The 11731-nt window shown below is 39.7% G+C and overlaps 1 protein-coding gene across 1 annotated transcript in view; it reads left to right on the forward strand.

Moving 5' to 3' along the window:
• The window catches only part of ENTHD1 (ENTH domain containing 1), a 35195-nt gene that overhangs the window by 3107 nt on the left and 20357 nt on the right, over nt 1–11731 (forward strand). The window contains exon 2 of the mRNA XM_006865260.1: nt 7463–7858. Within this exon, the coding sequence (XP_006865322.1) occupies nt 7463–7858 (396 nt within the window). The remainder of the gene's footprint in view (nt 1–7462; nt 7859–11731) is intronic.

Raw genomic sequence — 11731 nt, forward strand, 5'->3', positions numbered from 1 at the left:
TCTGTCTGTCTGTCTGTCTGTCTGTCTATCTATCTATCTACCTACCCATTCCTGGTGTAGTGCTGTAGAATCAGCACTGGACTACGAACCACAAGGTCAGCAGTTCAGACCCACCAGCTGCTCCTTGGACACTCTGTACAGGGTTGCTATGAGTTGGAACTGACTTGACGGCACTTAACAACAACAACATATAAATAAATATAATGTGCATGCATATCTATTATATTGATGTATGTGTGTATAGGTGCCCCAGTGGTTAAACACTTGGCTACTAACTGAAAGGTTGGCTGAACCCACCAACTCCCTGGGAGAAAGATGTGATAGTTCTGCTTCTGTTACGATTTACAACCTTGATAGAAAGTCTGAGACAGAGAAGGAGAAAAATAATGTAGAATCAAATTTAAAAACAAAAGAAGACCAGACATACTGGTCTGATAGAGACTTGGGTAACCCTGAGACTGTGGCCCTTAGACACCCTGTAAATCTGCAACTGCGCCCACCTCCAGTGTTCAACTTATAGACAATCAATAGACAGACCTATAAAGTGAATATTAACACCAGAGAGGAATGTACTGCTCAACACAATCAATGGAAGGCCAAAAGAGCAACCTTTGCACAAAAACAAAGCTCAGAAGGCCAGAAAGTGGCAGGAAAGAATGGAAACAGGGAAATAGGAAAGGTAAGTGGACGAGTGCCGTTGCATGAGGGAATGACAATCAATGCCATAAAAGAAAATGTGTATAAGTTGTTGAATTGAAAACTAATATGCTCTGTACACTTTCATACAAACTACAATTTGAAAAAACAAAATAATTTGGCACCAGAGATGGAGGCAGAGATCGGGACATGGAGATAGGGAGCAGCTAAGGACTCTAGACTCATGGAAAGAGAGGGACTGAGAGCTGGCAGCCAGGAGGCAGACTTGTAGAACCTGCCCTTTGGAGGTATAAATTATATATGCCTGAGTGTTTTAAAAAAAGAGCTAAAGTGACTAGAGAGAAATACTATTAACTGATGGTACATGGAGGGGATTATAATCATTGTAATGAAACAAGGTGTATCATCTGTTGAATGTAAAACTGATGATCTGCCCTGTAAACTTTCACCCAATCCACAATAAAAACTTAAAACTTATAAACAACAACGAAACCTTGGGGCAGTTAGTCTACTCTGACCTGTAGGGTAACTCTGAGTCAGGATTGACTAGAAGCTGATGGGTTTGGTTTCTGGTTTGGTGTATGCATGAATGACTCGAGGTCACTTCACAACAATGCACACATATATGAATGCATGTAGAATGGATCTCTGTTAGCACAGTGGGTTAAGCTTTGAGTTGCTAACCAAAAAGTCTGCAGTTTGAACTTACGGGTTGCTTTGCATGAGAAAGATGAGTCAGTGTACTTCCTTAAAAGATTCACAGCCTTGGAAACCCTATGGAGTTGCCCTGCGCTGTGCTATAGGGTTGCGTTGGATCGGAATCCGCTCCATGGCAGTGAGTTTGCTTTGAGTGTGCTTGTTTATACACACATACACACACACATATATATATGGATATATTTTACAGTTGATCTTAAGTTCTATGATTTCCCCTTATATTCTTATCAATGGAGAAAAGATTGAAATTGTCAAGGACTTCATTCTTCTTGGATGAACTATCAACACTTGCGGAAGCAGCAGTCAAAAAAACAAACAACGTATTGCATTAGGTAAATCTGCTGCACGAGACCTTTTTAAAGTGTTGAAGAGCAAAGATGTCAGCTTGAGGACTAAGGTGCGCCTGACCCAAGCCATGGTATTTTCAATAACCTCATATGGATGCGAAAGTTGGACAGTGAATAAGGAAGACCGTAGAAGAATTGATGCCTTTGAATTGTGGTGTTGGAGGAGAATACTAAAAGTGCCATGGACTGCCAAAAGAACCAATAGATCTGTTTTGGAAGAGGTGCAGCCAGAGTGCTCCTTGGAGGCCAAGATGGCTAAACTTCGTCTCTCATACTATGGACATATTGTCAGAAGGGAACAGTTGCTGGAGAAGGATGTCATGCTGGGTAAGATGGAGGGTCAGAGAAAGAGAGGAAGACCCCCAATGAGATGGATCAGCCAGGTGGCATCACTGATGGCGTCAAGTGTGGCAGCGGTAGTGAAGTTGGCCCAGGATCGGACATTGTTTCGTTCTGCTGTGCATGGGGTCGCTATGAGTCGGTTCTGACTCGATGGCACCTGACAACAACAACAACAACAACAGCTCTAAAGTCTAAAACAGTCTATCGCAAACAGTAGGTTGTTGTTGTTAAGTGCCATCCAGTCGGTTTTGACTCATAGCAACCCTGTAGAGGGTTTCCAAGGAGTGGCTGGTGGATTTGAACCACCAACTTTGCAGTTCATACCAACCTTGTGGTCCAGTGCATTATCCCACAGTGCCATACCAGGACTCCATACATGTATGCAACAAGTATTTGTTGGTTGATCATTCTTGCTTTTAGTCTGCAGATTAATGTACTAGACTGCAAGATCTGTTTGAATTGCAACGTCAGCGGTTCAGGCTCACCAGTTGCTCCTCAGAAACCCTGTACAGGGTTGCTATGAGTCAGAACCAACTTGACTACACACAACAACAACAGCAATATCAATTTTATATGTTAATATTATGTACAACAGTGTTTACTGCATATACACATGTTGGTGGATGAGTCAGTTTCGACTCATTGCAACTCTGTATAGGATTTCTGAGGAGTGGCTGGGGAGTTTGAACCACTGACTTTGCCATTTAAACCGACTGTGAGGTTCAGTGCTTATCCTGCAGCACCACACCAGGACTTGATTTTGATATTAGAGAATTTATAAATTCAGAAACTATTAAAATTTTACAAAGGTTTGCATATCTAGTCTACGTAAATACACAGTGGAGACCATAAAGTCAGAGTGCAGTAATTTAGTATGACAGGCACTATACAGCAGATAATTAGGTGAAGAAAATGAGTATACAGAAATGAATGCAATATGATTTCAGAGAAGAGAAGGATTAGGATCAATTAGGATTGATAGGAAGGATTGGAACTAGCTTCCAGAAGTAATCATTGTTTGATCTGGCCTTTGAGGAACTGGTAGGATTTAAACAGGTGGAGAAGCGGCGAGGGGTTCCTTGCTGGAGTGCCAGATAAGAAATCAAAGACGGTCAAGATGGAGAGAACTGAGTGAACACGGTGTTTGTGAGTAATGAAGAGACAGCCTGACCCAGGGCCAGTTTCCTATTGAGTATTTATAAGAAAAAGGATCCCTGGTAGTGCAGTGGTTCAAACACTTGGCTGCTAACTGAAAGGTCAGATGTTTGAATCCAACAGCTGCTCTGTGGGCAAAAGATGTAGCAGTTTGCTTCTGTAAAGATTACAACCTTGGGAACCCTATGGCTCAATTCTACTCTGTCCTACCTAGGTCACTAGGAATTGGAACTGACTCAACAGGATACCTATAAAATGCAAAAGCATCATGCATTAAAAAAAAAAAGTTGGGTGTTTTTTTTTCCCTTGAAATGATGACTATAAGCAATGGAGACTCTTTAAAATCCAAGGAATTTAGACTTTGTCCTTGAAATAAGAAGGAGTTTTTGAAGGATTTTTAAATGTGATTGATTATGTAAAATGGTGATTGAATTGAAGAAGACCAATTTGTCATGTGGCACAGAATGAGCAGGGAAGAGCAAAGCAGAGAAACGCGGTATGTTTTGCTTTCTAGAATCTTCAGGCCTCCTTAGCTTTCTGTACAAGTAAATATTGTCTCTTTTAAGTAATTTGCTATTCATTTTAATCATACATTTGATGTGTCATCATGCTTTCTCTTTTAGAACATAGTATTTTACTCATTTGAAGAGTTACCAGTTTTTAGAAAAAGATTAAACCACCAGAAGATCACATTCTATTCTTTCTGGATTCCTGAGAAAGGGAATTGATAAAAATTAGAATGACCTCAGTCTGGTTCATTTCACTGAATTTTAGAGTTTGTTTTTTTCTTTTGTAATTTTAAACATGTGTAGCAAGCATTAAAGTAAAAAACGATCCCAATGACTTTATAGATCCCACTTCTGAGGTTTAGATTAAGTGCTACTATGAATTATTATCATCAGAAAGTGATTGTCATTCTTTGTCTTAGTTTGCATATTGCTGAATTTGAAGATGATTTTATTATATCTGGAATAAGGTTTTGTTTGTTGTGGTGTGTTTTTTTCAATTTTCTCAAATACAGCATTAGAATCAATGGAAAAATCCTTGAGTTAAATTCACTTTTAAGGAATATTGTTCTGTAAACATGGTAATGTACACATGTACTCCAGGCTCTGCCCTGCTCAGGGAAGTGTTACAGATGACTTTTAGTTCTACCGATTAATGCCTGGAGATACTGCACTCTGCCCGCAAGCTTCCTGCTTTAGGCGCTAGGCTGCCTCACCCCACTCAGTCTCCTGCTGCTCTGGTTCTGCTGCCTCTGCTGCTTGACCACTGCCTCGTGCCATCTCTTGCTGTCTCTGACGTCACTGCTCTAGATCGTTTGAATTAAGGAGGTCCAGCACAGGGACTTTAGGTCCAAAGGACATGCTGCAATCATGGCTCTTTCTTTATGGTTGTGAGGACCTTCCTTCCCACCTCTAGGATGGCTCATTTGAAACCTAGAAGGATGCCAAATCTAACCAATCCTGTCACTAGGGTTCCATATACCTTATTTGCATAGTCACAAGGGTGCTAATGCCATGTACTTTTATTTACATTATTAGCAAACTATCCAGTCCCCTTTCTGGGCCATAAGCTAGAAGAGCCATATTAAATCATTCACTGCACCGTAGTCAGTTTCTACACATGGTTGTTAGGTGCCATGGAATTGCCTCCAACTCATAGTGACCCTATTTACAACTGAACAAAACATTGCCCGGTTCTGTGCCATCCCCCAATTGTTTTGTGTAACTCCATTATGCAGCCACTGTGTCACTCCGTCTCATTGAAGGTCTTCTTCTTTCTTGATGACATTCTACTTACCGAGCAGTACATCATTTTCCAGAGACTCATTCCTCCTGAAAGCGTGTTCAAGCACATGAGGCAAAGTCTTGTCATCTCCATTTCTAATGAACATTATGGCTGTACTTCTTCCAAGACAGATTTGTTTGTTTTTCTGGCCTAAGCCAAAATCAAATCCACTGCCATCAAGTCGATTCTTACTCATTCCTACCCTATAGGACAGAGTGGAGCCCTAGTGTGACACTGTGGGGTAATGCACTGGACCGCAAGGTCAGTTCGAACCACAAGGTCAGCGGTTCAGATTCACCAGCCACTCCTTGGAAACCTTCTGCAGGATTGCTATGAGTCAAAACCAACTTGACAGCACTTAACAACGCAACGACAGCATAGCACTGCTCCTTGGGGTTTCTGAAACTGTAGTCTTTATGGGAACAGATTGTTGTTGTCAGGTGCCCTTGAGTCAGAACTGACTCATAGCAACCCCATGCACAGCAGAATGAAACAATGTCCAATCCTGGGCCAACCTCACTACCGCTGCCACACTTGACGCCATCAATGATGCCACCTGGCCAATCCATCTCACTGGGTGCATTTCTCTCTTTCTTTGACCCTCCATCTTACCCAGCATGACATCCTTCTCCAGCAACTTTTCCCTCCTGACAATATGCCCAAAGTATGAGAGACGAAGTTTAGCCATCTTGGCCTCCAAGGAGCACTCTGGCTGCACTTCTTCCAAAATAGCTCTATTGGTTCTTTTGGCAGTCCATGGCACTTTTAGTATTCTCCTCCAACACCACAATTCAAAGGCATCAATTCTTCTACGGTCTTCCTTATTCACTGTCCAACTTTCATATCCATATGAGGTTATTGAAAATACCATGACCTGGGCCAGGCGCACCTTAGTCCTCAAGCTGACATCCTTTCTCTTCAACACTTAAAAAGTTCCTGTGCAGCAGATTTGCCCAATGCAGTATGTCGTCTGATCTCTTGACTGCTGCTTCCGTGAACATTGATAGTTCATCCAAGAAGAATGAAGTCCTTCACAACTTCAGTCTTTTCTCTGTTGATAAGAATGTTGTTTATTGGTCCAGTGGTGAGGATTTTTGTTGGGAACAGATAGCCTCATCTTTTTTCTGTGGATGACTACTGGGTTTGAACTGCCTGCCTTGTGGTTAGCAGCCCAATGCTTAATCTGCCACAACACCTGTTCTTCTGACAGTCTGATGCATTTGAATTATGGTATTGATGAAGAATGTTGAAAGTACCATGAACTGCCAGAAGAACAAACAAATCTGTTTTGGAAGAAGTGCACCCAGAGTGCTCTTTGGCGGTGAGGATGGCGAGACTTCATCTCCCATGCCTTGGTCATGGTATCAGGAGGGACCAACCCCTAGAAAAGAAGATTATGCCTGGTGAAGCAGAGGGTCAGCAAAGAATGGGAAAACTCTCAAAGATGGACTGCCACAGTGGGTGCAAATATAGCAACTGTCCTGAGGATGGTGATGGATACAGCGATACAGCCGTCCATATAGGGTCTGTTGGACGTAGGGTCCCCAGAGTTGGAACAGACTTGAGAGCATCTAGCGACATTTCTTTAAAAATAGGTTTTCTTTCTTTCCATATACAAATTCCCTAAGAGCAAGTCCTAGCATTAAGAGTTTTGATAAAAAATGCTGTTCTAGAAATGTCAACCAGATCCAGGATTCATAGACACAATTAATATTCCTAAATCAGGCGCAGCTTAAATTTCAATTCCCTAAAATTCTTTCTTTCTTTTCCCTAAAATTCTTTCAGCTCCTTCTATTTGTAATGCTTTGTAATATTTTGACAATATTACTAAACAAAATGGAGAATGATCCCTGATCCAATGGAACTTACATTTTAGTAATTGTCACAAGAGCCCTGAAACATTGTCCCTCTTCTGCCATGTAGACAGAGGTTTGTTAAAAGTAGACCGCCACCTAAAGTAGTGAGCTTTTTTAATGTGCCTTATACAGACACTGAGGGCAGGAAGACATTATTTACTTCTGGGGAGACAGGCTTTTCTGTAGCTTAGGATTCTGTAAGGATAGACCAACTTAATGTGGTATCTTTTCTCTAGTTAATCTTATAAAACAGATGAAAGTTTGAAGATACTAAAAATACAGTGGTTTCAGAGACAGATAAGTGGGTGAAGGAAGGAATATTTAAAGACAAGTTATTTGAAGCTTTTCTTGCCTTGTGCTTCAGTGAGGAGAGAGGGAAAAGCAGTCGCCAAATGACTAATGTATCATTTATAGCTTGGGTGTACTTTAAATAAGCAGAATAGAAACGTAGTAAGAAGGTAGGAATGATTAGATTAGATAGGAGAGAATCCTGAGGTGGCATTAAAAAATCATACTTATTGAAAGTGCTGTGAATTTGCAAGAGAGTATTTTAGTTTTATTTATTTTTTATCATAGTTCCTTCTTGTTCTTTTGCAGATGCTATACCCACCCCTTCAGATAAAAGCCCGTCTCTGCAGACAAGAATGAGTTTGGACAAGAGATCAGACAATACAACTGCAAATACAGTCTTAGAAAACCCCTTACAAACACCTCTAGAAAAGCAGGCAGCTGCAAAAAGTTTTGAAGCATTGGCAACTACACCAGCATTTTGGTCATCAACTAAAGAAGAGTTTATCGGTCCCAGTTTAAGAATATCAAAGTCAGATTCTACTTTTCACAACCAGGCCTCTGTAGAGACACTCTATGTCTCTCCTTCATTCAAAACATTTGACCCCGTAAAGGAGATGGTAATCAAAAAGGACCCTCAGAAGCCAGCACCATCCAGCATGGTTCAGATGGATGATGAAGGCCTCCAACCCTTACCCACATGGGGTGAGTCTAAGGAAAGTAATAGTACTAAAACAACTCTTTTAGAACATTCTTCATTTCCTTTTCTGTGCTTACTGTCTCCTTTCTTTTTGCTTCCTCCTTTTACTTTTCATGAGGTGGTATTCAAATGTACATGCTGAAGAGGTACTTCTCAGTTGAGCTAATTTTAGTATTGTGTTTTCTTAGGGGCGAATAAGTACTTCATCATTATGAGTTACAGGAGCTTCATTGAATGCAATATCTCAAGTTCTGAGCAATTTAGGTGCAGACCAAATTAGAAGTGTGCCACTGTAGGATAAGCACGGGACTGCTAACTACAAGGTCAGAGGTTCAAATCCACCAGCTACTCCTCAGAAACTCCATACAGCTCGCTATGAGTCTTGGAACCAACTCAACAGCACGTAGCAACAGCAATTTTAAATAAGAGTTTTTGGTCTTATATTTAGTTTCATTATTAAAAGACCATTTGAGAAAGTTATATATGTATTGTTCTACGTTATTGACTTGATTCCAACTCTAATGACCCTACTTAAGGTTTCTGAGAAGTGGCTGGTGGGTTTGAACTGTCAACCTTACGGTTAGCAGTCTAGTTCTTATCCTACAGCACCACACCAAAACTCCATTTTATTATATGTGTTGTTGTTGTTATGTGTCATTGAGTTGGTTCTGACCCATAGTGACCCTGTATAGGGTTTCCGAGGAGCAGCTGGTGAGTTTGAACCACCAATCTTATACAGTCCAGTGCATTAGCCCACAGCGCCACATCAGGACTTATATTATATATGTGTGTATATATCTGTATTGAGGGGTCTTCAAAAAGCTTGTGGAAAAATGGAATTTAAAAATAATGGAATTTTTCTACAAACTTTTTGAAGCCCCTTGCATGTGCACACACATGCCTGATTTTTTTGTTGAAGTGCTATGTAACGATTTCAAAATAGGAAAGGATTTCTTCCCTTTTCTCTTTTGATAAAATATTAATTAAGAAGGTTATGGTATTCTATAGACTAAATGACAAAGGTTAAAAAAAAAAAAGACAGTTGAAATTCCGAGTCAGGCTGTTTCCTCTTTAAAGTTAATTAGTAAAAGGATCATTTGCTTGCTCATAGTAGTTTGCTAAGTAATAGTTTATTTGTTGTTAGTATAATAATGTTTCCTAATTCATATAAATATAGTACTTTTAATATAAAATTTAACTACCTTGAACTTAGCTTAAACGTGCTATGTAAATATGTGAGCAAGTCAAAAAGTATTACCACTAAGGGGCTAGTTCAAACATTTATGCGTTTATTCGAAACAAAACCTGTTTAAGCATGTCTCTGCAATTAGTGACAATTCTGCAGACAAGTTCTCTCAATAATACACTTGTCTTAGTCTTGATAGGATGCCTTCAAAAAAAAAAGATCCGAGCAAAACTGTGCTTCACAGTGTATTTTCATGGAAGTACAAGATGGCACAGCCATTTTGGAAAAGGTTGATTGGTTTTTTTTACAAGTTAAAAATATGACTTCTCTGTGGCCCTGGAATTCCACTTTTAGGTATTTACTCAAGAGAAATGAAACATATATCTATGAAATTATATGTATAAGACTTTTTATAGTAGCTTTATTCTTTATAGCCAAAAGCTAGAAGTAACCCAAATGTCCATCAGCCCACAAATGAATAAACAAACTAATATACTAGTGGGCTGCAAAAATTCATGGAAAAAACAGAATGAAAGGATAATGGAATTTTTCCATTAATTTTTTTAAAATTCCCTCTTATTCATATAATGGACTAATACTCAGCAATAAAAAGGAACCAGTGACTGGTACACACAGTAAGCTGGATAACTCTCAAAACCATGCTGAGTGAAAGAAAGTAGACAAAAATGACTCCGTTATATAGATATCTAGAATATGCCAAACTAATCTCTTGTGTTAGAAATAAGACGAGTAGTTACCTGGGACTGGAGGGGATTGTCACGAAGGAGGCACGAAGGAAACTCCTGGAATGCTGGAACTCTTGTGTATCTGATGGAGAGTAGCGGTTATAATTGTTGTTAAATGCCATTGAGTCCGTTGCAACTCATAGCAACTCTGTACAGGGTTTCCAAGAAGTAGCTGGTGGTTTTGAACCGCTGACCTTGTAATTAGCAGTCCAGTACTTATCCTGCAATGCTAGTGTGTGCTTTTTTTCCCTAAATGTAATGAACTAGAACACTTTAAGATCTATGCTTTTTTACTCTATGTAAATTAAGCCTCAATTTAAGCAAAGAAAAACAAAAACAGTACATACATTATCTTTAAGTAACCTAGTCTATGAGAGAAATAAAACTATAATGTAATGTCCACCACCCGGTAGGGGAGCAATTAGCCACATGTGACTTTGGAGCATGAAGAATGTGGCTGGTTGAATTGTGCTGTAACCATAAAATATACACCAGATTTGAAGACTTCTTAAGAAAGGAGAAGGCAAATTTCAAGTTTCTTAATCCAGTCGGTCAAATGATAACGCTCAATCCATAAGCAACACCTATGGAAGCTTTGTTGTTGTTGTTATTTTTAAGTGCCCTCGACTCCTAGCACCTTTATGCGAATGGTCCTTTGTTATCTTTACGATCTTTGCTTGGTTTTGAGCCCGTTGCTGCTACCATTGTACCAATCCATCTTGTTGGGTGTCTTCCTCTCTTTGCTGACCCTCCACTTTAGTAATCAGGATGTCCTTCTCCAGGGACTAGACCTTTCTGATAATAGAAGCAAAGTCTCGCCATTCTAGCTTCTAAGGAGCATTCTGACTGTGCTAGATGCAACACAGATTTCTTTGTTCTTCTGGTAGTCCATGGTACTTTTAATATTCTTCTCTACCACCATAACACAAATGTGTCAATTATTCTATAGTCTTCCTTATTCGTGTCCAACTTTCACATGCATATTAAACTTTTGAAAATACCATGGCTTGGGTCAAGTGCATTTTAGTTCTCAAACTGATGTGCTTGCTCTTGAAGAGGTCTTGTGCAATATATTTGCCTAATGCAATACGTCATTTGATTACTTGACTGCTGCTTCCATGACTGTTGATCGTGGATCCAAGTAAAACGAAGTCTTTGAAAGCTTCAATCTTCTTTCTCTTCATTTATCATAATGTTACTTTTAGTCCAGTTGTGAAGATTTTTGTTTTCTTTACAATTAGGTACAACCCATACTGAAGAAGGCTTGCTCTTTAGTCCCATACTGAAGAAGGCTTGCTCTTTAGTCTTCATCTGTAAGTATTTTGCATCATCTGCATATTGCAGGTTGTTAATAAGTCTTCCTCCAATCCTGATGCCATGTTCTTCTTCATATTCTCTAGTTTCTCAGATTATTTGCTCAGCATACAGATTGAATTGTTGTTGCTGTTAAGTGCTGTTGAGTCACTTCCGACTCATAGCTACCCAGTGTAGGGTTTCTGAGGAGCAGCTGATGGATTTGAACTGCTGACCTTTCATTTCAAACTGACCTTGCAGTCCAGTGCATTATCCTGCAGTGCCACAATAAGTATGGTAAAATCATACAACCCTGACACACACCTTTCCTGATTTTAAACCATTCAGTGTCCCCTTGTTCTATTCAAACAACTGTCTTTTGGTCTATATATAGGTTCCTCATGATCACAAATCAGTGTTATAGAATACTCATTCTCCACAATGTTGTCCATAGCTTGTCGTGATCCACATAGTCGAAAGTCTTTACATAACCAATAAAGTACAGGTAAACATCTTTCTTGTATTCTCTGCTTTCATCAAAGATCCATCTGACTTCAGCACTGATATCCTTCGTTCCATGTTCTCATCTGAATCTGGTTTGAACCTCTGGCAGTTCTCTGCAAATGTACTGTTGCACCTTTTTTTTTTTTTTT

The sequence above is a fragment of the Chrysochloris asiatica genome, unplaced genomic scaffold (genome assembly GCF_000296735.1).
Source record: "Chrysochloris asiatica unplaced genomic scaffold, ChrAsi1.0 scaffold00076, whole genome shotgun sequence".
NCBI classification, from domain to species: domain Eukaryota; kingdom Metazoa; phylum Chordata; class Mammalia; order Afrosoricida; family Chrysochloridae; genus Chrysochloris; species Chrysochloris asiatica.